This window comes from Suncus etruscus, chromosome 5 (assembly GCF_024139225.1).
Source record: "Suncus etruscus isolate mSunEtr1 chromosome 5, mSunEtr1.pri.cur, whole genome shotgun sequence".
NCBI lineage: Eukaryota > Metazoa > Chordata > Mammalia > Eulipotyphla > Soricidae > Suncus > Suncus etruscus.
In genome coordinates, this window is record NC_064852.1 from 19,134,963 (window position 1) to 19,161,606 (window position 26,644).

General features: G+C 48.8%; 1 protein-coding gene and 1 non-coding gene across 2 annotated transcripts in view; one reads left to right on the top strand and one right to left on the bottom strand.

Annotated features, from left to right (window-relative positions):
* The window catches only part of MED27 (mediator complex subunit 27), a 148,928-nt gene extending 133,851 nt beyond the window's left edge, over positions 1-15,077 (bottom strand). Inside the window, exons 1-2 of the mRNA XM_049774077.1 lie at positions 14,834-15,077; positions 12,648-12,792 (exon numbers count right to left, since the gene is read on the bottom strand). Of these exons, the coding sequence (XP_049630034.1) occupies positions 12,648-12,792; positions 14,834-15,036 (348 nt within the window). The 5' untranslated portion in view covers positions 15,037-15,077. The remainder of the gene's footprint in view (positions 1-12,647; positions 12,793-14,833) is intronic.
* A 10,435-nt stretch (positions 15,078-25,512) lies between these two features.
* Positions 25,513-25,675, top strand: LOC126009841 (U1 spliceosomal RNA). The gene has a single exon (XR_007496030.1). It is a non-coding gene; the product is annotated as a U1 spliceosomal RNA (small nuclear RNA).
* Positions 25,676-26,644: the final 969 nt, after the last annotated feature.

Here is a 26,644-nt window from a genome sequence, read left to right on the forward strand (position 1 = left end):
GAATTTGCTTCCCCTCCCCTCATCCTGCCAGGTTCCTCCTTATCCTTCCCGCCATCAAAATGTGTATGTGCAGTATGCGCACTAAACCAAAAAAGGAACTTATGCTCCCATTGGTTAAAATTGTTGTACTTGTACAAATCTGATTGGTTTATGTTTCAATCCTATGTTACTACTCCTCCCACTGGAGCAGGGCATAAAAACCCTGCTCTCCCCTCAATAAAGTCTCTCAACTGGCATATGTCACCCTGAGCCTTTTACTAACTTCTACAGCTTAATTTTCTAGGTGTTCACAAAAGAGCTTAACACTCGCGAATTATTTGTAGTTGCCTTCTGCCTTCTGTCCTGGTTGAGAGAAAGCTGCTGGCCGGAATTCTCTCCCAGTAAAGGGCAGGAGCAGAGGCAATTGCACTAGTCTGAGGAACATCACCACAAGGATATGAGCCTGGAAAAGCAACACAGATTCTGGTGAAAAGTTCCCTTACGCCCACCTAGGCTGTGTATATGCAACAGACACAGCACATAGGCCATAGCTCAGAGAATTAGCAGCAAAGGCCTCTGGTCATGACCTGCTTGGCAGAGAGAGCTCAGGATTCCCCAGAGAGCAGAGATGGACCTGCCACGGGTAGGAGGACAGGTGGTCATGGGCGGGTTTCTGGCATGGTGGTCCCCCATGGCATGACAGACCTTAAACAGGTGGGCATCTTTAGGAAGCAGCCAGAGACCAGGGTCTTGTAGCAATGAACATAGTCTCCAAGACCCCACCTCTGGGAGGGCCTACCCAGGCTGACCTTCACGACCAAGGAAAAGGTATCAGAGCGGAAATAAAGCAAAGACTCCCCAACTCTCACTGTACCCTTCCTTTGCCCTTTCTGGAACTGCCTTGAAATAATCAAGACAATTTGCCTTCTGTTGGTATCCCCAAACTAGTTTAAAAGAAAAAAACCAACACCCTTAATATGCATTAGCCTTCAGCAAGCCCAGCCGTGAGCAGGTTGCAAAAACAAGGTGAGGATGCCTGGGCTGCTGTGAAGAGCCATCTCCGACCTCTGCTCCCCACAAAACACATTCAAGCTGAAATATGGGGAGCCAGGTAGGTGCAAAGTGGAAGGACACTTGCCTTGCACGTGTGAGTCACTAGATTTGAGCCCTACCATGGCAAAAACACATAAAAATTAAAATCCTGAATTCTCAAACAATTCAGGCTATAAGTCCCGAAGAATCTGTGACTGCATTTGCATTGGGGGAGGTGGGATCCCCACAAATAGAAGGACTGAATTGGCCCAGCTCCAGGGGGCTGCTGGAAGCACACAAGAATGGGGACATCATCACTGATACACAGGACAGTGATATCACTATTGAGCAGCAGCCCAGCTGCCCCCAAATGCCACAGTATGGCAGGGCTGAGGGTGAATCCAGAAAGACCGGACTCTACTGTCTGTTTTTGACCACCTCCCCACCTCCATCGGATCAGCATGACACTGTCCCAGTTCCCGAGAACCCAGAGTGAACAGAAGACTTCAGGGGTCCCCTAGAGTAGGCACTGTTCCCCAGTAGTTCAGAAAATCTTCCTCGACAGCAGTGGTGCAGCGGAGGGGCCGGCCTCCCAGGAAGGGGCTGCCTGCAGCACCATAGCCAGGTGCCCACCTGGGACAGTGGCCGAGTGCTCTGAAGAAGAGGCAGCAGGAAGCCAGGGCCAGCTGGCACAGCTCCTGGGGCACTGCAGTGAAAGTTCCACGTCTGCGGCAGGCGGGCGGGCAGGGAGCCCTGGGCTGCTCCTGGGAGCCCTGCCAGGCCGCAGTGCCAGCGCGGTCACCATCTAAGCCAGGTTTGAAGCGAAGGGAGTTAACGCGAATACCCGACAGCAAAGTGCTCGGGGCTGCAGGTCCGAGGGAACTTGGGGTGACAACAGGACACCAAGGGCCACAGGGTGCCGCTGCCTGCCCTGGAGCGATGAGGGCACTATGTCATCTCCCCACCCCCAAGTGCCTTCACAGTCCTTTTGCAAAAGGCAAGGGTGGAGAAGGGAACCTGTACCCACCACAGCAACTCAAAACTTGGAGCTGCCCGCAGATAGACAGAGCTGAGAGTTAGTTCACTCGACCTGTTCTAAAATTCCTGGAAAATCCTTGTCACAAGTGTCAGGGGTGATGGAGGATTTTTGACTCCAGCTAATAGGACAGAGCAGCAGGCAGCCCCGGGTGGCCAGGGAGAGCAGGGCACTCTCTGGGTGATGAACAGGGGGAATGTGAGGCCAGCCTCAGCCACGGGTGAACCTGCCCCGTGGGGCTCTGTCGAGCTCTAGGAAATGAAGCAGAGGCACCCCATATCACGCCAAGGCCCGGATTGCTGACCCCAAGTCACCGTGACAAATAACAAATGAGTGAACTGGGTGCAGGCCACTGAGAATGACAGAAGGCCCACTGTCTTTCTCGGACACATTTCTGCCCTCCTGAAAAGCAGTAAGAGCCTTCCTGGAGTCCACAGGAGCTGTGTTTGCCTGGAGGATGGAACAGAAGTTCAATACTCTGGTCCAGAAAAACAGGGTTATACTTCAGCACTCAAGGCCACAAGCCAGAATCCCCTCCCTGCGCAGACATTGTTCAAGAGAATCATTCCCCAGCCAGGCCCAGCACTCGGCCCTCTACCACCCCACCTCATGCTTCAGGCCAGGGCCCTCCCTGCAGGGGATATTCCTGCTGGTGTGTATAGAACTCTGGGCTCTGGTCCAGCCTTGCCAAGGCAAAACTGGGGCCCTGACACTCGGACCTGGGTCAGGCCTCCATAGAGACTCACCTAAGGACTCCACCAGGGCACCACGGCCCAGCCCTAGAGAAGGGACCAACCCAAACAAAGCAGGCAGCACCACGAGGATGTTGTAGAGAAACCAGGTCCACCAGGTCCTTCCAGAAGCTTCTCTGAGATACCATATGCCCAGGGCCAGAAGAGTCGGAAAGAAAAACGCAAGCACACAGCAGGGCAGGCTCTGGATTCTGCAGAGGCCATGGAGCCTACAGAGCAGCACCAACCTACCAGGAGAGTGAAGAAGGAGGCTCCAGGATGGGCTCGGTGGGCCCTACAGGGAAACCAGAGAGACTGACGTATCAGAACCTCAGCAGGAGCAGACCCGGGGACCAGGGTCATGAAGAATTAGCAGCTTGTGCAAGCATATGGGCTTCACTCAGAGGGTCCTGTACTTGAACCCTCGAGAATAGCCTAGGGAAGTCACAGAGGGAGAGAGGGTGGTGGAGGAGAGGAGCCTTGCAAAGAATCCTTGGACCCAAACAGTCACCACACTCAAAAACCACTTTGTACGATCATTCATCATCAAATGCCACACCTCAGAGACATTTTGCAGTCAGACCCTCAGATTTTCTTCCCCAGGTGGTAAATCCCAATCAGCTTATGTTCCAGAAAAGTCTGAGTCTGAACACAGGATGAGGCTAATCCTGGGGGAGAGGAGAACAGCTGAACACCAAAGATAAGGGTGCCTAACAACATGCAACAGGTCAACATCTCAGAGACCATCCCAGAGAAGGGGGTAAAAGAAGGTGCAAAGGTCCTCAGGTAGAAGGCCCATTGGGACACCACAGACTGGGACAGAGGCACCAAACCCAGCCCAATAGTGCCTACTGACAGCAACTGGTAATGGGGCCCCAACCTGGGCATGCATCTGGCATTACTCTGGGAGGGAGGGAGGAAGAGAGGGAGGGAGGAAGAGAGGGAGGGAGGGAGGGAGAGAGGGAGGGAGGGAGGGAGGGAGGAAGAAAGGGAGGGAGGGAAAGAAGGAGGAAGGAAGGAAGGAAGGAAGGAAGGAAGGAAGGAAGGAAGGAAGGAAGGAAGGAAGGAAGGAAGGAAGGAAGGAAGGAAGGAAGGAAGGAAGGAAGGAAGGAAGGAAGGAAGGAAGGAAGGAAGAGGTGTCAGGCATGGAAGACGGTGAGTGGGACATGGAGAAACTTGATGCCAGGCCCTGAGCTAATCACCATCTTCAGCCTGGGTTTGTGTGTGACATACAGAGGTGAGCAGGGAAGTAAGGCTTCTGGGAGGCAGTGGGCAGCTCTAGGCTAGGTCGCAGCAAGAATCAGCCGAGTGGCCAAGCTTCACTACTGCCCTCCATCCAGAGTGCCCTAGGGAGTAGCCTGTCTCCTCGTCAATAATAGGAGCCCCAGCAGAAGAGGAGAAAGGACAGATCTTGGAGGAGGGCAGAGATCCTGGCCAGCAGGGGCAAGGGCCGGGCAGTTGCGTAGGGTGAGGCCCCCACCCCAAAAGCCCTCCCCTGTGATGTGGAGGGTCGGAGGCAGCATCCAGCATCCCCCTCCCCAATCATGCATGGCTGGTTCTCAGGGGAGAGGTCCTGCTGGGTGGCTGAGGAGAGGGTGGCCCCAAGTTCCCCTGAACATATGCCAAGCTGTGTCCTTCCACCCTCTTTCCACCTGCATGGAGGAAGGTACTGTGGTTGCTTTGCACTCAGCACTCCTGGGAGAGGAGAGACAGTGTTCCACGGGTCCTGCTTCACCTAGAACTTTCCACAGCTCATCAAAGGCAAAGCACAAAGGTCCCTGAGACCTCAGACCCAGGCCAGCGATACCTGTGGCTGGGCCACACCTGGCTCTGCACTCAGGGTCAATGAGCAGTGCCAAGAATCAAATTGGGGCGAGCCCCCATTAAGGCAAATCTCTTAAGCCTGAGCTCTCTCTGTCTCCTGTCCCCAATCTCCTCTTTTATAGAAAAACTGAGAAACTTAGAAACTCGAGTTCAGGTAGATCCCAATCCAGTGAGTTTCTAGTGAACCACAACTAAGAACAGGGACATGAGGTTTGGCCAAAGTCCTGGAAAGAGCCTCTGCTCACAGGGACACTCGGCAGTGCTCAGAGCTCCTCGTGAAAAGCTTGAGGAAACATGCAGAGACTGGAGATAAAATCCAGGTCAGCTGCATGCAAAGCAAGCACTTACCTACTGCATTTTATCTCCAGCCCTCTAAAAAGACATTTATTTTTAATCGACTTATCATTGATTTACAATTTTGTGGCATTTTAGGAGTTTATCTTTATTCATCTATATGTGTGTAGGTCAACACCTCCACATTCTAATCAAACAGCTTTGTCAGATGTAGAAGATAAAGAAACATAGTAAAGGGCCGGAGCGGTGGTGCAGGGGGTAAGGCGTTTGCCTTGCCCACACTAGCATCGGACGGACCGAGGTTCAATCCCCCAGCGTCCCATATGGTCCCCCAAGCCAGGAGCGATTTCTGAGCACAGAGCCAGGAGTAACCCCTGAGCGTCACTGGGTGTGGCCCAAACACCAAAAAAAGAAAAAAAAAAAAAAAACATTGTCAGGGAACAAATGGCAAAGGCATCAGAAGTGGTGAGCTGGCATCCAGAAATGAGCTTATCTGGGGGGTCTGGGCAGGTCCCTGGAAAATGAGGAAAGTAGGCATGACTGGGTCACTAGAATGCTTGATTATTAGGTAAAGAAAGCACCACTCAGGAATGCTGTCCCTTATCCCCTAGGGCCCAGCAAGCACCATGGAACTGCCCTGCCCTCCCTATTTAGGTGAAAGGTTCCAAAAAGTCCCATCTGACCCCATGTGCCAACATGGAACCCCAAGGAAGAAAGCCAGTGCCAGGGCCAGAGCAATAGCACAGCGGTAGGGCATTGGCCTTGCATGCAGCTGACCCAGGACAAACCTGGGTTTGATCCCCAGCGAAACATATGGTCCCCCAAGCCAGGAGTGATTTCTGAGTGCATAATCAGAATTAACCCCTGATCGTCACCGGGTGTGGCACAAAAACAAAAACAAAAAAAAAAAAGCCAGTGCCACTGCCATAGCCAAAGATGCCGAGTCCGCAGGCTCGGTGGGGATGAGCCACCAGCTCCCAGAACAGCTGCTGTTTCAGGCTCAGCTGCGCTGTAGATTCTGCATGGAAACAGCTTCCAGAAGGTGCCAACTTCAAAACTTAAGCTATTCCCACCCATCCAGGCTCCTGGTGTGTGTACCCCGTCTTACCAAGGGGAGCAGGATGGCTTAGTGACATCTCCTTATAGCATCCAGAGAAGACCAGACACACATGTGGGAGCCCCCTAGGGGACGAGAATTACTCACGGCCCAGCCTGTGCCACCTCACCAGGTGTGCCACAAATACACACCTGCCTGTTACCATCCTGGGGTGCTGCAGCATGCATTTCACATGGCACTGGTCTACTGCCACTGCAGCTCTCTGGCCAGCATCTCTCCCATGTAGAAAAGAGGAACTGAGGCTTTCCAAGTGTTCCACTTGGTCAAGGCACTCAGTGAGGGTTGGAACTCAGGCACCCAAGCACAGAAAACTTAAGAGGTAGGCACTGACATTTCTTCTTTTTTGGGGTGAGGGAGGGACAAACACCTGGCAGTGATCAAGGCTGACTCCTGGTTCTGGGCTCAGAGATCACTCCTGACAGGGCTGAGGAGACTGTGTAGTGATAGAAAAGGAATCCAGTAAATCCCATGCTATGTTAACACTCACTCCTGCCCAAATGCTGAGATTTCAGACAAGCCCCTCTTTACCCCAAACCCCAACAGAACCAAGTTCCAGGAGCCTGGCACAGTCTGGCTTTGACCAGCTGCCCTGGGGTAGTGAAGGCAGCAGGATTCCAGGAGGGGAAGGCAGTATCCAATGTCAGTATCCACCTCCTCTGCAGCAGCTCATCTGGAGGGACTTAGCCCAAATGAAGTGTGTCTTTTAAGTACTGTATTTTCCGGCGTATAAGACGACCTCCTAATTTTACAGTTAAAACATAGGTTTAGGGGCCGGGAAGGTGGCGCTAGAGATAAGGTGTCTGCCTTGTAAGCGCTACCAAGGAACGGACCGCGGTTCGATCCCCCGGCGTCCCATATGGTCCCCCCAAGCCAGGGGCAATTTCTGAGCACATAGCCAGGAGTAACCCCTGAGCGTCAAACGGGTGTGGCCCAAAAACCAAAAAAAAAAAAAAAAAACAAAAAAAACATAGGTTTAGGCCTATATTTGCTGTATAAGACAGAATGTTCCTGTGCTGCAACTGTATCTTCCACAGTGAGCCAATCACAACAAGCAAAGGTCCAAAGGTTGTACTGTAATAGACGTCCTCTCTGACTCTGGCCAATCTGAGCAGGCTTTTGACAGTGTAGATTCGGGTCCAGAACATTGTCTAGTTTGCATGCATCAAAAGCCTGCTTCGATTGGCTGAGTTAGAGAGACAGTCCGAGCAGCCTGGCAGTGATTGGTGCAGGATCGAGTTGGAAAATTCGTTTTGTGGCAATATTCAGACAATTTTCGTTTAGCGGCATATTGAAACCTTTTTTTGGGATATACTCAGCGTATAAGACGACCCCCAATTAGGTTGACTTTTTTTTTGTTTCACAAGTTGTCTTATACGCCAGAAAATACGGTACATCTCTATGGGGCCAGAGCAGCAAGACAGCAGGAAAGTTGCCCTGCAAACAACTGACCAGGGTTCGATCCCTGACATCCCATATGGTCCCCCAAGCCAGGAATAATTTCTGAGCACAAAGTCAGGAGTAAGTCCTGAGCACTGCCGAGTGTGGCCCCCCAAAAAACAAAACAAACAAAAAACCATAAAAGGAAACAGATGTTTATAACTCAGCTCCCAGCCCAGGCAAATGGATGTACCCGGGGGCCCACATTTCGCCAAGGAAAGATAACCCCTAGATGCCCTGGCCGGTTTTTTTCAATGAAACGTGGGTGAAGACCCCAGAAGGCTGCAGAAAGAGCCATCAGTCGTTCAGAGCACGAGGAGACACTGTGCCCAACTCTCAGTCAGGGCAGCACTGCTGCCAATTAGCTCTTGCCCTTCCAGAGCACCCAGCATGCCTGTCACCCTCCTAGGACAGTCTCCCGAGAAGCCGAGCAGCCAACAGTGCGACTGTCAGACTGAGCGTGGGCAAAGTGCTGGCCCAGCAATCTGACAGCCTTTCATGCAATTCGGTTCCATTTTAAATGTGTCCCAGCAGTGATGCCGACTACCAAGTAGTTAATATTCCAACTGACTTGACCGAAACTTAGAAGAGTCCACAAAGAGAAATAATTGGTCATTAGGCATGAAGGAGGCCTCAGTGGCTCAAAGCATGGAAGACAAAGTTCGTCACCTCATGGGGAGCCATCAAGCCCTTCCCACGTTTCCCTCCAGCTCAGCCAATGGCGCAGAAAGCTAACACTGACCAGTTACCCCAAACTTCACTGAATGTATTGATGTACTGCCTGGCTACAACTCTTTGAAGAAAGATAACAAAGAACACTTTGGCAGTCAAAAAAAAAATCTCTCTTCAGGGCCAGAGACACAGTACAGCAGATCATGTGTCTGCTTGCATGTGGCCAACCCAAGTTCCATCCCCAGCATCCTAAAGGGTCCCCCAAGCCTGCCAAAGTGATTCCTGAGCATAGAACCAGGAGTCAGCCCTGAGAACTGCCAGGTGTGGTCCAAAAGCAAAATAAAAATAAATAAAAAGTTTTTTTCAGGGAGCAGAGTAAATGTATAGGGATAAAGCCACGAATTATGCAACAATGACACACACCCCAGCAACCAACTGGTTCCAAGCCCCATCAAAAGCAATCCCTCAGCACAGAGGCACTGCTGGTACTAATCCCCCCCACCCTCACACAGGAACACAAATGCACAAAACTTGTCATTTGTGAGACAAGAAAAATAAATATTAACTGTTTGCTGCAAATTGGCTGGTTTCTTGGGGGCATCTTCCTGCATTGATCAAACACAGGTATATAGGCATCCTTCCGCATATGCTTTTCTCTTCTTTCTGAAGTTCTTGTATGCTTATAATCTACCCAATCTACACTAGAGCCTCTTAGTCAAATCAAACATCAGCCACCCATGACAGAAATAAGAAATGAATCAGCTTTCCCCGCTATCTCAACAGAAGTGTTTTAGCCCATGAACAGCCAGCTTCCATAAAAGACACAGGGAAAGCAAGTAATGTGCAGGCCACATTTCAAATGACCATTCAAAACTAGCAAAATAAGATAGATAGATAGATAGATAGATAGATAGATAGATAGATAGATAGATAGATAGATAGATAGATAGATAGATAGACAGACAGACAGACAGATAATAGAGAGATAGATGATAGATAGATAGATAGATAGATAGATAGATAGATAGATAGATAGATAGATAGATAGATAGATAGATAGATAGATGATAGATAAAATTCAAGGATAAAATGTAGCCTGCTTTGGTCTAGTTTAAGGCCCTGAGGAGCATGTTTGTTCTCCTAGATCCTAACCTGAAACCAAAAGAAATTCGGGCTGCAAGTTTCCACAGAGAGAACGGTGGCTAAGTTGGGGAAATGCAACTTAACCTTGTGGCTCAGATCATTAAGCCTTTTGTCTGGCTTACTACAGTCAAGATATCTGCATGATTCTTAGTTTCTAACAAGCCAGAGGTAGTCCCTGTCCCTCTCTAGGAGCCCCAAGGAACAGGTGAGTGAGCTCACAGGCCAGGGACCCAGCCAACACCTTCATTCACACATGCCTCTTACTGCTCCCTAGGATGCTGGCTGGGGACCAATTTTCCTGCCCTGAGCCCACAGTGCCTCCAGGACCTAACAGTCACTTATTTCTCTTCTCACCTCTTTCCCACCAGGGATGGAAAACAGGAATAGGAACCTCTATTTCTTTTGTTTTGTTTTGAGGCCACACCTGGCGATTCTCAGGGGTTACTTCACCCTTGGAGGGCTGGAGAGATAGCATGGAGGTAAGTCATTTGCCTTGCATGCAGAAGAACGGTGGTTCAAATCCCCGCATCCCATAAGGTCCCCTGAGTCTGCCAGGAGCGATTTCTGAGCGTAGAGCCAGGAGTAATCCCTGAGCGCTGCCAGGTGTGACCCAAGAACAAAAAAAAAAAAAAAGAAATCACTCTTGGCAGGCTCAGGGAACCATATGGGATGCCAGAGATCGAACCCATGTCAGCTGTGTGCAAGGCAAACATCCTACCCACTGTGCTATCACTCAGGCCCCAGGAACCTCTATTTAAAGTATTCCAGCCAGCAAACCACCAAGTCCCCTTCAGCACAAAGGGCCATGGTCTCCTGCTACCCTCAACTCAGCAGCTTCAGTTCCCCAGCTATGCCCCTAGCTTCCACTCACCACCATCAGCCCTCCTTCATCCCACTAGGCTTCCATGCGAGGATTCCCAAGAGGGAGACTCTCCCAGTCACCCAAAAGCATATCACAGCAGGTAAAAGCCCACAGGGAAGGTGGGAGTAGTTCAAGAAGTGACACAAGGACCACACCCATGGTCAGAGGACAGCATGATCAACCCCTTGGTTACTGCCCACAGGATTCTACAACTTTCCCACCCAGCAGCCGCAACCCTCAAGTGGGCCTCCCCCACCTCTCCAGCTGCAAATTAAGGGCCATCAGAGATTTCCCACCATGCCAAGAACCAAACAGAGTAGAACCAAGCAACTGAGACAGCTAAGTCCCCTGTCGGGTCTGCCTGGACACCAGGAGGCCCACAGGGATGACAGTCACACGTGACAGTGACCGACCCTTTCTCTTTCTGGTACGGGACACCAGGCCAGCCTGAATCAGGCAGGAGAAAGGCAGATGCCATTACCACTGGCAACTGATCCTTCCTCTCAGAGAGGAGTTTCCACTCAGAGAAGAGTTCTGCCTACCACATCCCCAGGGCTAACTGCAGGCACCCCAGTACCAGCTCCTGCTTTAATAGCCCTGGAAAGAGCAGCCTCTGTGGCTCACAATCAGGACCCCCACCACAGGAACCACTGCAAACATCCCTGAGGGCAGCTCAAAGAGGAACCTAGGCCTACCACAAATTTTGTCCAGGCTTATCCACAGGAAGGGGGTACAAGACAATGGGAAGGCTAGAGGGAAGTCCCAGGAGTGAGCCCTTCATGGCTGGTCCCTAAGATGGACACCACAGCAGGGACACACTAAGAGGTGGAAGAAGCACTGGCCTTGCATCCATGAAGACCTAAATTCGATCCCAGGCCCTGCCCCTATTCTGGGTGGCCCCCAAAGCCTCAGCATCAACAATAAAAAAAAAAAAATGTTTCCAGGGAACTGGCCCATGGGGCCCAGATGCCTCCAGATCAGCAGGTATAAACACCAGCAGATATAAACCCTGACCACTGAGCCAGGAGCAAGCCTTGAACACCATCAGATGTAGCCCACAACAAACAAAACAAAACAAAAACAAAAAAAAAAAACAAGAAAATAAGAAAGCATCATTTACAAGGTAATCCTGAAACTTCCAACCCTGCTACATCTTACTTTTTCAAAAGCAATAAAGTCTTACCCTCACCTTCCTGCCCGGAGGCATCCCAGTTATCCAACATTGAGGAGATGAGACACCCCAACAGCATCCCATTAGAAACACTGTTGGCAAACAGACATACTCCTCAGGCCTGAGAAGCCTCAGCACAGTGGCTATGGTTTTCAGGGTAAAGCTTCTTTGTCCAGGATCTTAGCCATTGGCCAGCCTACTACAGGGACTTCTGGGGAGTACATGCAGAACCCCAGTCCCCAGTAGAGGCACAGCCATCAGAGGGCTGAGACAAGGACCTGCATCAAAGATACTTATGATGTCCTTCCAGCGATGGTGGGGGACACTCGGGGAGAGGCTCAGGGCGCCACACCAGGGGCTCCAAACTCACCAGACCTGCTGCCTCCTCTCCAGGGGGGAAAAAAAGCCCCCAGCTCATCCTCTTAATACAAATAAGCAAAAATGCCCTCCAAGTTGTATCCAAGTCTAGCCCAGCACCCCGAGAGTACCATCACTTGGGGAAACACCAATAGACCAATAGTTCATACCATGGTGGGATCAGGACCTTTTGGGAATCTGGTGAACCAACGTACATGCCACAGCCTGTCCAGTAGGATGCAGGGTGGCCTGGAAAATTGCTCCCCACAGTGGAGCTCCAGGTTCCATGCGCTTGATCTAAAACTTTCTAAACAGATTTGTCTACGCAAGACTGATTCTCAGAGACTTCAAAGGAAGGCCAGAGAGACAGTTCAAGGTCAACTGAGAATCGCAAGATGTTATCCTGAGTCTCCAAGATCTGCAGGTCTGCAGGATTCGGAGACCACCCCGCCCCCCAAAAAAGAAACAACACTGCAGGGGGCTGGAAAGGTAGTACATTGGAGAGGGCGCCGGCCTTGTGTGTGTCCAACCCAGGTTCCATCTCAAGCATACTATAGGGTCCCCTGAACGCTGCCACTGATTTCTGAGTGTAGAGCCAGGAGTAAGCACTGAGCATTGCTGGTGTGACCCAAAAACTTTAAAATAAAATTAAAAAACAACTGCAAAGAATCACAAAATGAAACAGCTCACAGGTGGGCTGAGAAAACAGAATAGGAAACAGAACTCTATTTGATTCTAGTGACACATAGGCCCCCTTGAGGACCAGCAGGTATAAACCTGAACACTGAGCCAGGAGCAAGCCTTGAACACCATCAGATATAGCCCGAAAACAAACAAAACAAATACAAGAAAATAAGAAAGCATCACTCACAAGGTAATCCTGAAACTTCCAACTCTGCTACATCTTACTTTTGCAAAAGCAATAAAATCTTACCCTAACCTCCCTGCCCGGAAGAAATGCAAACAATACAGAGTCCCACTACTGGCCTTACCTTGTTTGACCATTTGTATGCCTGCAGGAGCTGGCTATAGAGTGGAGTCTTGTCCTGCACGGGGTCCAGGCTGAGCAGCCCACTGTTGTGGAGGGGGTGGTTCTCTGACGGTTTGCCCACCAAGTTGCTCAAACGCTCCAGCTCGCTGCAAAGCGTGAGAAAGAAAGAGGGATTGAAGTCAAGCACACTAAAATCCAGGTGTAAAAAAAAAAAAAAGATGCAGGTGTTAGATCAACCACAAGAGCCAAAAAACCGCTTCTCACACTAGCCTGTTCTTGTACCATCTCTCAGGACCCACAGAAATACCCTTATCAAGAGTTAAGGTGCCTGCCCTGGTCCAATCCACAGCATCACAGAGGGTCTCCCTCAAGCACTGCCAAGACTTACTCCTGAGCACAGAAGAAATCCTTTTTGGTTGTTGGTTTTGGGATCACACCTGGCAGTACTTAGGGATTACTACTGAATCTGCACTCAGGGCTCACTCTTGGAGGTGCTCAGAGGCTCATATGGGATGCTGAGGATTGAACCCCAGTTGACCGTATGCAAAGCACATGCCTTCCCCGCTTAACTATGGCTCCAGTTTCAAGAAATACTTTTTGTAAGCTTAAAAGATCATCTCCAAAGTTCCTAGGAATTTGTCCTAATTGAAAATCAAGGTCTTGGGGCTGGAGTGATAGCAGTGGTAGGGCATTTGCTTTGCATGCAGCTGGCCCGGGACAGACCTGGATCCCCAGCATCCCATATAGTTTCCCGAGCCTGCTAAGAGCAATTTCTGAGCACCACTGGGTGTGACCCAAAACCAAAATTAAAACAAAAAAAGAAAAGAAAAGAAAAGAAAAGAAAAGCAGGGTCTTGACTGCCATTGGGAGAGAAGGAAGAGAAATGAGCAATGGGGTCAACATCGCCCCTAAAACCAGGACTGAAAACAGCACTGCGGGACAGAGGAGACTTTGAGAGATGTGGAACACTGCCTTGCCTGAGCGCTTTCTGATAAGTACCTAGTTACACTTGGCAGAAGCACAAGTACCTGGACAAATGATGATAATCTTCACATACGCACCAATCTATTCATGAGGCTCAAGGATGGTGCCACAAAATAAGAGATAAAATAAATAAATAGAACAGAAAGCCACCAAGGGGAGCTGTGTCAACCTGCCTCCATCCAGCAGGGACACCCCAAGTAGCGGGCAGAGTAAGACAACAGCAGCAGCACCTTCCAGGGCCACCCCAAATCTCATCACGGGGCTCTGAGAACAATTTTCCCACAGCCACCTTCCTGCCGCTATTACACAAAGGTGAGGAAAGCCCCCAAACTTCTTAGCACGGTGTCCCCCCAGAGGGGGGACTGGCACAAAGAGGAACCCCCAGCCTGTCCCTTTGGGTGGCAAAACCACTAACTGGACACCCACCAGCCAACAGCCAACGCTGGGGGAGCTGGAGAGAGATGTGTGATATCCAGTCCACACCCCCAAAAAAGGCATAAGACAACTCGGGGAGGGGCACCCGCCTTGGGATGGCCTCTTTCTTCCATTCTCCTCCCACCTATTTCTTAAGGGACCAACTGGGGAAGGAAAAAAACAAACAAAGTGGCTGCCAGCAACCACCACCATGACCTGGGGTGGGGATCCCCTTGCTGAGTTCTGCCTTGAAAAAGGCAAAAAGTGGGGGAAAACAGCCAAGCCCCAAGCGAAGCGACCCAGCGAGGCTGTCCAGAGGGGTGACAGCCACGCTCCCACTGAACCCCGAAAAGCTCGAAAAGTGGAGGTGAAAGGGGGGCAAGTTGGGGAAGGGAGCTGAGGCAAGCGGGAATTACAGACGTGCGCCCCAGGGTCAGGCTGGGTCACCCCCGTGCAGGATGCGGGTGGCTTGGATCAGGCTCGACAGGTGGTCCAGGCCCCATTTGTCAAAGCCTGAGGGTCAAGAGCAAGTTCCTGTGGATCAGGGGACCCCCAGAACTGTGAAGCCAGCCAGCACTCAGGGGGTGCAAAAGGAAGGGAACCTCTAAAGCTTGGGATGGGGTATTGGGGTGTCCCTTAAGGGGATAGCAGAAGCTTGGAGACGAGGGACAGTGTGCGAACACGAGGGGCAGAAGTGGGGGGATGGCCCTGGTGGAGGGTAGGCTGGTCGTGCTGCCCCCGATCTTGAGCGTCCCAAGCTAGGGCCCCCCATGGGGACCTGGTACCTACTTGAGGTCCCGGTTGACCGAGTGCAGGTTGTCCTGGAAGTGCGCGATAAAGGCCTTCTCGCGGCCCTCCAGCGTCTCCTTGTTGTGCATGCCATCCTTGAGGCAGTCGAACACACGGCTCACGCTCGAGCGCAGCGCCTGGATGGCGCTGATGGCCTGGGCGAAGGCCTCCAGGTTCACACCTACGCTCAGCACGTCCGCCATGATGCCGCCCCTACAGCGCGCCCGTCGCAGTCGCCGCCGCCGTCGCCGCCGCGCGCATTGATGACGTAACGCACGCCCTGGGGCCTCTGGGAGATGTAGTTTCCCGGCACCAGCGCCGCCCTTTGGGGCCCTGAAGGCAGGCAGGTGCGGGTGGAGAGGGCAGAGTTTTTCAACCTTTTCAACAGAGCAGTGTTTTTCAACCTTTTTGTGCAAAAGCACACTTTTTTCTTATAAAAAAAATCAGGAGGCACACAACCATTAGAAAATGTTGAAAAAAATTTAACTCTGTGCCTATATTGACTAAATATAAAATAATTCTCTCGAATAGGAATCAAATAAACACAAAGGCACCTTCACAAATAAACACCTGAAGGCAGGTGCGAATGAAAAGGGCAGAGAAGAGCAGTGTTTTTCAAACTTTTTGTGCAAAAGCACACTTTTTTATTTCATGAAAAAAAAATCATGAGGCACACCATCATTAGAAAATGTTAAAAAAAAATTAAATAAATAAATAAATAAATAAATAAGGGGCCGGTGAGGTGGTGCTAGAGGTAAGGTGTCTGCCTTGCAAGCGCTAGCCAAGGAAGGACTGCGGTTCGATCCCCGGCATCCCATATGGTCCCCCCAAGCCAGTGGCAACTTCTGAGCTCTTAGCCAGGAGTAACCCCTGAGCATCAAACGGGTGTGGCCCAAAAAACAAAAACAAAAACAAAAATAAATAAATGAATGAATAAAATGGTAAAAAAGGGGGGGGGCCGAGAGATAGCATGGACATAGGGTGTCTGCCTTGCATGCAGAAGGGCGGTGGTTCGAATCCCAGCATCCCATATGGTTCCCCGGGCCTGCCAAGGTTGATTTCTGAGCGTAGAGCCAGGAGTAACCCCTGAGCGATGCCGGGTGTTACCCAAAAACCAAAAACAGAAAATGTTAAAAAAAAAAAAAAAGGGTCCGGAGAGATAGCATGGAGGTAAGGCGTTTGCCTTTCATGCAGAAGGTCATCGGTTCGAATCCCGGCGTCCCATATGGTCCCCCGTGCCTACCAGGAGCAATTTCTGAGCATGGAGCCAGGAATAACCCCTGAGCACTGCCGGGTGTGACCCAAAAACCACCACCAAAAAAAAAAAAAAAAAAAAAAGAATTTAACTCTGTGCCTATATTGACTATATAGAAAGTAATTCTCTTGAAGAGGAATCAAATAAGCACAAAGAAATTATGTTATAATGACTTTATTATGAAATAATAAATGATGCTAATGATTTGGTCTACTTGTGAGCCAAAGCCACATGTTATGGATGTAATTAGAAATTTTTCCCACGGCACACCTGACAATATCTCTCGGCACAGTGGTTGAAAAATGCTGGAGTAGAGGATGCTCTCCTCCTGGGAGGTTTATTTCTCTGAAATGAAAAGATGCTCCAGAAAAAGGGGACCAATCTTGACATGAGGAAGTCAGGCTGCAACTCGGCTTTCTTAGTAGTGACTGGGAAATACAGAATCTTTTTTGTGTTTCCTGCAATTTGCCACTGTCTGGTTCTGAAGAACCAAAAAGTTGACTCAGGGTGACAAAGTATCGTCCAGTTTTGGAGGAAAAGAGTTTTAATGATTATCAAATGCAATAAGCTCAGATTCATACATAAATTGGGTTGGGGCTGGGGACGTTTCTTCCCTGCAGTAGAAAGCCAACTCATAAATTAGAAGGCCTAGGAGGAGGACAATTAGCATTTGGCAACCATACGAATAATAATTGATTCTGATTGGCATCAAGGGAAGCTGAAACTAGTGGGTGAATGTGGAGGATACTGACACAGTGGCCAAGTAGCATTCCACAGCATTAATTCGGAAGGAGAAATAATAGTCCAATCATTTCAATTCTAAGTGCATGCCCAGAAGAAGGAAAATAGAAATTTCCTTATTCTGTAAATGGTGGGCTGGAATGTGCTACCCAGTGAAAAACCTGGCATCATCCCTTCATACAGATTTTCAAGGCCCTTCCCACCCCGGAGAACAAAGTCAGCACATGCCACAATGCACTGAGCTGCAGGCATAAGGGCTGTACTGGAATGTTCCAGCCAAAAATGCCAACTCTGAGAATTACCAGCTCATCACTAGAGTGCCCTAAACTGTTAAGTGGACCTCACTTTCCTGAGAGATGTGCGTGTGTGAAAAGACAAAGAAGAAACAGAAACAGCTACTCAAGGAATGAGCCAGAGAGAAGAAAATGCCCGTGTCCTGAGTCCTGGCTGATCTGCCCTGGTGGCTGGTGAGGCCAAAGATAGATCTGTGTTCCTTTTGAGTGTTTGGTCTTTACAACCAGCAGTGCATGCAGGATAGAAGGAATAGAACCCAAGGATTGTGCTCTTGGCCTTGAAATATGAGGGCTTTTTGGTTAGTACTTTAGTAAGTGCATGATTTTGATAATGCACTTTGCTCTCTGGACCATCTCTTTGCCCAGAAAGTGTGAAGGAGTGTGACTGACTGCCCAAATAAAAATGAGTATGCCCACATGAAACAAGATCATGGCAAAATAGGTTGTTTCTACATGTCCCTCAGTATTAATATCATGTAGATAATTCATCTCACCCCCTAAAAATCTCCCCATTCTTTCCAGCCTCAACCCTCCTGGCCCATCACCTCAGTGCAGATCCACTACTTGTATTAGAGGAAAGACAAATTCTGCCAAAACAAGGTGTGTGCTTGCTCTGCATGAGAAAAACAGCACTTAGACACTGTGGAAATGAATGGCCAATCCCACAAGAGTGAGAGGTATGTTGCTGTCTCGGGTTTTACAGTTGTTTTCCTGTCCCTCCACCCACCTCCCCTTCAGAGGTTGCCAGTAGCACAGGAGAGATAGCACAGCAGTAGGGCATTTGCCTTGCAGACCCAGGTTCTATTCTTAACATCCCATATGGTCCCTCAAGAGTGATTTCTGAGTGCGGAGCCAGGAGTAACCCCTGAGCACCACCAGGTGTGGCCCCCAAACAAAAACAAAAACAAAAAAGAGGAGAAAGAGGGAGAAACATCTAATTGTGCAATTATTTTGGGGAGGAACATTGGACCACACTTGGCAGCACCCAGGAGTTACTCCTGGCTCTGTACTCAGAAATTGTGCCTGATAGACTCAGGAGACCATATGGGGTGCTGGAAATTGAACCCGGGTTGACTGTGTGCAAGGCAAACACCCTACCCTCTGTACTATCGCTCTGGCCCCAAAGTTGTGCGATTTTTGTTGTTATTTTTGTTCAAGGGCTACGTCCAGTGATGCTCAGGACTTACTCCTGGCTCTGTGCTTGGAAATTACTCCTAGTGGAGCTTGGCAGACCCTATGGGATGCCGAGGATGGAACCCTGGTTAGCCACATGCAAGACAGACAGCTAGCCAGCTGTCCTATTACTCTAGCCTGCAAGCAAACCTTTGAAAGAGCAGATCACAGTTAGGAGATGGTGCTAAGAAAATTCACCATAAGCCTGTACCATTCCTGGGGCTTCTGGCTCTGTCAAGAAGTGATGGGCCTGTTAGTCCCAATTATCTCGAAGAAACAACCCTGTTACTACAAGCTTGTCCACTAACTGTGTCTCCTAATTGGGCTTTTTTGGATGGGGGTGTGTGCTGCGTTTTTTGTTTCCTGTGAAGTGTATGGTTTAGCCTTTTGTTTCAAGGATTTTTATAGCCAGACTTTCTCTCTTTCCAGGAGCACAGAAAAATGTCGACATGTGTTGGCTTGTTTGGGGTTTGGCTTTGATTTTTTTCACTCTCTCTAGGAGAGTAGAGATTACAGACTCTTAACAGTTTGGGGCCAGAGCCATATTACAGTGGGGAGGATGCTTGCCCTACATGCAGCCTACATGAGTTCAATCCCCGGCATCCCATAGGGTCCCCCGAACACTGCCAGGAGTAATGCTTGAGTGATGGGCCGAAGTGATAGCACATGGTAAGGTCTTTGTCTTGCACGAGGCCAATATAGGACAGACCTCAGTTCGAATCCCGACATCCCATGTGGTCCCTCGAGCCTGCCAGGAGCGACTTCTGAGCACAGAGCCAGGAGTAACCCTTGAGCACAGCTGGGTGTAACACAAAATCCAAAAAACAAACAGGAGTAGTGCTTGAGTGCTGAGTCAGGAATAAGCCCTGAGCATTGCCTGATAGGTCCCCCAATACAAATCAACAATGAAAGAATAGACTAAAAAGCCCATAGCGGTCTGGTAACCCTGTATGGTCAGAGCAGTAAACAAAGGTTCCAGGTAAATGTGTGGAAACAATGAGTTAATTTTTCTGGGCTCCTCTCTCCAAATTATTTCTTGTCTTAGTATAATTAGATTTCAAACCTCCCTCCTGCTTGGTCCCTCCTCTGCCCGCCGCCCACCCCTACACTGATATTTCCCTTTGTCTCATTCTGCACTCAGAGTTTAGGCTTGATTGGGGCAATAAAGTACAAATACACTCGGCTCCCACGGTCATTCATTTTCAGGGTTTCTCATGGTGCCCCTCTTCTGGGAAACTCAGAAATTGATCCGTGGAAAACACGAATTTCCCCTGAACCTAGTAAGGGCTCTTTCATCACTATGCCCGGAGAACTTTCCATTTCGGGAAAGAATGGACCGAGTTTCTCTGAGGCCTCATAAATTCTGAGGAATGTTGGCACTTGCATGCTTGCATCTGTGTGTGGTTGGGGGTGGTGGTGGTGGTGGTGGATATGAATGACTTTCAAGGAGTTCATTTCAAACGATATCAGATTTTAATTATTATGATCTTCTGTTTGGGTGAAAGCAGCACCCTGCTGTTAATATTCTCCAAAATGAACAAGCCATTAGCTTGGTGTTATCAGCTCAGGAGTATTAGAATGAGCAATCAGAATTAAAGTTGTCAGTGTTTAATTAAAACATGCTGCAGCCTCGCATCCGACTCAGAGAGCATGTGGTTGAAGCACCCAGACGAAGAAGGGCCCCCCTCATCAATTAGTTATTATAAAGCATTCTCGGGCTGCTGAGCACTGCGCCGGAGAAACGGGCTGGGTTGAAAACCACAGCCGCTTGCGAGAGGCCACAGAATGTCTGTGGCACCTGTTGGCATTCGTGGCAGAAGGTTGAAGGCTGTCTCGAGGGCAGCTCTGCGAGATGCAAGCATTCGAAGGAATGACTCAGGGAGTGGAGGCGACGGGACTGTGTCTGATAATTGTGCAAAACGCACGCGCGCGCACACACACACACACACACACACACACACACACACACACACACAGCTGGGAGAGTCAGTAGTGAAACCGGTCTAGTTCTGCCCAGTACCCACCACTAAGTCCTGCAGGGGTGCCTGGGGTCCTCCACACTCACAAGCCATCGTTTCTCAATTGCTGAGACTCAGTTTATCATCATTAACTTCAAGCCAATCTGCTAATATATATATATATATATATATATATATATATACATATATATTACATATAATATATATTCTCTTTTTTGTTGTTGTCTGTTTTTTGGCCACACCCAGGGGTTACACCTGGCTATACACTCAGAAATAACTCCTGGCTCAGGAGACCATATGGGACACTGGGGTCAAATCAACATTGGTCCTGGATTGGTAGGCAAAAGACCTCCTGCTGTGCTATCGCTCTGGCCCCACTTTTTTGTTGTTTTTGTTTTATTTGGAGGGGGGTTGGTCCACACCCAGTGGTGCTCAGGGATTAATCCTGGCTCTGCACTCAGAAATTACTCATTGCAGACTGGACAGGGCACTTGCCTTGCTCATGCTGACCTGGGTTCAATTCTTGCCATCCAATAGGATCTATGAAACTTCAAAGACTGATACCTGAGGGCAGAGCCAGGAATAAGTCCTGAGCACCCCCAGATGTGATCCCAAAACAAAAGCAAAAAGACAGCTACCTGGAGAATGGTGGGTTCTGTAGAGTATGGTTCTGATCAGCCTTCTTAGATGGCCAGGGCTAAACAGGACATGAAATGCCATAGAGGCATAGACAGTTTGAAGTAGGGCTGTGAAGTTGATGGCTCAGAAGATTGGAGAACATTCCCGACTTGCCTAAGGCCCTGGGTATGGTCCCTGGTATCACATGGACTCCTGAGCATTGCCAAGTATGATCTTGATGGCCTTCAGTATTGGAGGGGAGTCCTTAAAAAGGAAAAAGAAAAAAACTTGGGGCCAGAGAGATAGCATAGTGGTAGGGCATTTGCCTTGCATGCTGCCAACCCAGGACAGACCCTAGTTCAATTCCCAGCATCCCATATGGTCCCCTGAGCCTGTCAGGGCCGATTTCTGAGCACAGAGACAGGAGTAACCCCTGCGTGCCACCAGGTGTGGCCCAAAAACCAATCAATGAATCAATTCATCAATAAATAAAGTTTAAACAAATCCAAATACTGCAAGTAGGGGTGTGGCCTGGCTGAACCTGCCTGCAGCCTACTCCCTGGGTCTGAAGAAAACTCACACAAGTGGCCAAGCTTCTAGCCTTGAGCAGCCCCAGGCCTACAGAACATCCAACAGTGAACCACGCTCTCTCAGAAACTTCCCAGCACAGGAAGCCAGGCGGGGTGTTGAATATTTGAGTCAATTATTGATTGCCTGTTTGGCCGCTCACTTAATCAACCAACGTGCATGGTGGTGGGCGCGTCTGCTGTGCTCTCAGCTCAGGCATAATTAAGCAGCCAACGACTGCAGATTGGACCCTCTCATCCACACATTAGGCCAAAGCAAAGTGGAGCAGCTCTTGGTGCATCTCAACCGCAGCGCATTTGAGGGAGAAATCACCTTCTCATTCTATTACTGTGTTATGTGGTGGAGCATTTTAATCAGGGGTGGAGCCATGCACTGCTCCCCCTGAGGCTCTGTGTCCAGGAACCAGGCTTGTGGGGAGCAGGGTGGGCAGCAAGCACGTGAGGAACAGAGGTAGAAGCCTTGCCCGCAAGATCCAGATATATATCTGTGTGCTGCCCCCACCCACCGCAACCCCACACCTGCCAACCCCCACCTTCAATTCTTGGCAAGCTCTGGCATGGAAAGTAGATGGGCATCCTGACACAAGACCCGTTTGTTCAAGACTCTCTGTGGACCTAGAGCTGATGTTTTTGCAAACATGAGGCTTTGGTTGCCTGATCCTACAACACCCACTTGGAAATTTGGAAACTAGGAAAAGCATACATAGGACAATGAAGTCATGCATAATTCCACCACTCAATATTTGGGCATAATTCCACCACTCAATATTGTATATAATATACACCCATTCAGTTTGGGGTGGTTTTGGGGAGTCACACTCGGGGGGTGTACAGTGTCAAGGATAGACCAGGGGCTTCAACATTCAAAAGTTGTGCTCCAATCCTCTGTGCCATCTCTCCAGCCTCACATACTCTTGTTTTTTTGGGTTTTGTTTGTTTGTTTTTAGTTTTAGGGTTTCACCCGGTGGCACTCGGGTTACTTCTGGCTCTGTGCTCATAAATCGCTCCTAGCAGGGGACCTTATGGGATGCCAGGATCAGCTGTGCAAGGCAAATGACCTACTGCTGTGCTATCCCATCAGAGACTCCTTGAACATTTGTGTGGTATCTGATGGTTTTGCATAGTTTCTGAACTCTCTTATTGGTGATGCTGAAATTTTCCACCGAAACAATATAACGGTGGATACTCTGAAACATAGAAACTTTGTCCACAACTGAGGTTTATTCACCATTTGGCTGTCAATCTTCTTCCCAGTTGGTATTTTAACAGGTGCAGAGGATAGCCTAGTCCCGATTTTTTACATGATTGGTGTCACCAGGCCACTCTCGGGTGACACAGGAATTTTGGAGTACAGACATCCTGGATGCTAGAAGACAGACGTGACCTCAAATCTCATCCCCACCTCTGAGGCATGAACTGATGTGCTCGGGAAAGAATTTGGCCACCATCAACAAGAACATAAAAAAGCTAAAGGCAGCACATAAAGTGACTTTATGCTAACGTAGCATGAAGAGAGGATTTATTGATCTCACGTGAGACGTGAACTGGAAGTACAATATGCAGTGAATCTATGGCTCATCAGGGATCCATCCTCCTTAAGCACAGCCTCATGGTAGAAGCAGGATGCCTGGACCCCAATTCTGTAAGAAGAAGGAAGTAAAAATGGCATGGACTGACTTTCTCTAGAACGTGGACCAGAATTGCAGTTCATTGGACAGAACAATGTCACCTGACTTCCTCTACCTGCAAAGCAGGTTGGGAAGTCAAGCTCTTTTCCCTCCCCCAGCCTCTATTCATGAATACATAGGAAACAGGGCATGAGCCATAGACGTGAACCGTGCTTTATCTCATAGTCTTATTAAAAGGAATCACACATGTCATCTTTAGAAAAAGAGATTTATGGGGAAGATGTGGAGAAAAAGAGACCCTGGTTAACAATTGATAGGAAGGCAAATGAAAGAAGAAAGTTGGATCTTTCTATCACAAAGTAAAAGTGGAATTCTGTCAATTGCACTGAGGACTCCCCCCAAAGAAAGGGAAGCAGGATTTTAGGGTCATGTGTCCTGCACCCACCCTGTTCTGCACAGTATTATTCACAATAGCAACCAAGTGCCCATCAACCAAAATGGACTCACGAAGTTTGGTCCATCCAGACAACAGGATATTATCCAGCCTGAAAAAGGGAAAGATGTAAGGGGCCTCAGGTGCATTTGGTGGTGTTAAGAAAGGACATAACTAAATATCCAAACCAGAGTCAGCAACAATGAAATCACGAGATCCAAACTTTAACAACCAAATTTAAAAAGGTACCTATTAAGATGGCAGGCTGGTAGAATGATAGTGGCTTGGGATGGACTCAGAGAATATTGATAGAGGGTTGCCATGGGTGGTGGGATTGGTCCTGAGACATCGTACGTATAAAACCCAATTATGAATAACTATTAAATCACAATGGTTTAAATTTAAAAAAAATGTTTTTTAAAGGAAAGAAGTGCATAAAATAAAGACAACCATGTACCCATGGGGCCTGGTATACAAAGTTGACAAATAACAATGTTCTGGGGAGTGCCCCAACCTCATATAGAGAATCCCTTAGGGACTCTGGAGATAGTTCTTTATGCAGACTGGTGTGTAATTGTTCTCAGAACCTACATTAGCCAAGTCATCCTGGCCAATCACCTACTCCACACTATAGAACAAGGAGCATGGGCTGGAGGCTCTGTGCTAGACCCAGTTCAAGTTCCCCACTCACCTGAAGTTCCACATCTCCAAGAAATGGGTCTTTACCAAGCTGAGTGTGGGTGAGCTTGGAGATGTGATGGCTGACATGTGGCTCATTCTAGATGGTGGTAGGGTCAGACTCACCCCGAATCACGAGCCTCAGAACCATGATGGGTATTATACACTGACCCTCTCAGCCCACCTTACCACAAGCGATCCTAATTCTTCAGTTCCAATTAAGAATGAAATGGGGGGGGGGGGCAGAGAGATAGCATGGAGGTACAGAAGGTTGGTGGTTTGAATCCCGGCATCCCATATGGTCCCCTGAGCCTGCCAGGAGGTATTTCTGAGATAGAGCCAGGAGTAATCCCTGAGCGCCACCAGGTGTGACCCAAAAACCAAAATAAAATAAAATAAAATAAAGAATAAAGAATGAAACGGGGGGCCCAGAGTGGTGGCACAGGGTGTAAGGCTCTGCCTTATGCACACTAGCCTAGGATGGACCGCAGTTCTATCCCCAGCATTCCATATGGTCACCCAAGCCAGGGGCAATTCTGAGTGCATAGCCAGGGGTAGCCCCTGAGCGTCACTGGGTGTGGCCCAAAAACAAAACAAACAAAAAAAATTGAAATAGTGCCAGAGAGATAACACAGAGGTAGGGCATTTGCCTTGCAAGAGGCAGACCCAGGACCAAGGGTGGTTCGAATTCAGGCATCCCATATGGTCCCCTGTGCCTGCCAGGAGCAATTTCTGAGTGCAGAGCCAGGTGAGCACTGCCAGGTATGACCCCAAAACAAAACAAAACAAAAAGAATGAAATAAAACATAGGGACAGAGTGATAGCACAGCAGAAAAGGCATTTTTGTCTTGCATGAGGCCAACTCAGGTTCAATGCCCAGCATTCCATATGGCCCAAGCTTGTCATTAGTAATTCCGGAGCACAGAACTAGGAGTAACCCCTGAGCATTGTTGGGTGTGGCCCAAAAACAAACAAACAAAAAAAGGAGAGAAAAAAAGGCAAAAAAATAAGTGAGATGAAAATTTTTTTTTGGTTTTGGGGCCACACTCAGTGATATTCAGGAGTTACTCCTGGCTATACACTCAGAAATCACTCCTGGCTTGGGGAACCATATGGGACACCAGGGATGGAACTGTGGTCCATCCTAGGTTAGCGCATGCTAGGCAAATGCCCTTACCACATGCTCCACCGTTCCAGCTCCTGGTGAGACAAATTTTGACCAGTTTTTTTAATCTCATATATCCCAAATCATCCTTTCAATACAAATATTACTAATAAGATTGTTAACAGTCTGATACTTACCTGGCAGGGGAGATACCATGATCACGAAGGTGGTTTTCTCAGGGTGAGGCTTATCCATTGCACTCCGGATGTGCTGACCCCTGCGATCTTCCCAAATGTGGGAAACTCAACTGCATAATTTGTGGTATGTGGGACTGTGTTTGTGCTCTCCCATGGGAAAAAAAAAGAAAAAAAAAGATTGTTAATAGTCTGGTTCTTTTAAGTCTTTTAATTTCTTTGTGTTTCATACATTTACAGCGTATTTTAAGTTATGTCAGTTCCAGAAACTTCTTTTCAGCCACTGTGCCTTGCAGCTCTTGTCACACAATCAGAGAGCATGACCCCAAAGTAAAGGCAGGCCAGGAGAACAGGAAATCAGGTGGGACCAGCCAGCAGCAGAGGTTAAGGGGTGCCTATTTATTGCAGTCAGGCTGAAGGGTCTGCCTTCTGCCCCCCATTTCTGGCCAGGATGGAAAATCACCTGGCTCATTGGGTGGGAAAGCTACTGTCTGGCACACAGTAGCCACCTCCTGTAAACACTGCTTGTGCTTGTTACTATTCAGGTTTTTACGTTTCCATAGCAATAACTAAATAAAAGGACATTATACAAATGGTTTCTTGAAAAGTTTGTATGACAATAGAGAACATTTGAATATATATTTAGAAGTGATCTCTTTTAGAGACACATATGAAGCTTTATGTATAGGTGAAATTTGAGGTTGTATGAATGTAGTTTGAAAATATTATCAGTGGGGGACAGAGTGGATGAAGGAAGAATGAAACAGGTTGGAGCGATAACACAGCAAGTAAGGAACTTGCCTTGTAGATGGTTGACCCAGATTTGATCTCTGGCATCCCATCTATAGGGTCACCTGAGCACCAGCTGGAATGATTTCTGAGTGCAGAGCCAGGAGTAATAGTTGTGCAGCACCATGTGTGGCCCCAATTAAAAATAGTAACCATTGGCAGATGTCTGGCTTCCGGTTCCAAATCCTTTTCTGTTCTGGAGGCTAGCTCTTGCCAGCATGGGGTTAGGGGAGACCCCTGGCCAAAGGCCTTCTCCCTAGCCTGGGGGTGCTGGGAGGCTTGGCAGGCCCCCAGCCATCCCCCACTTCCCCCCTGGACTCCAGGCTTTCCCTGGGTGC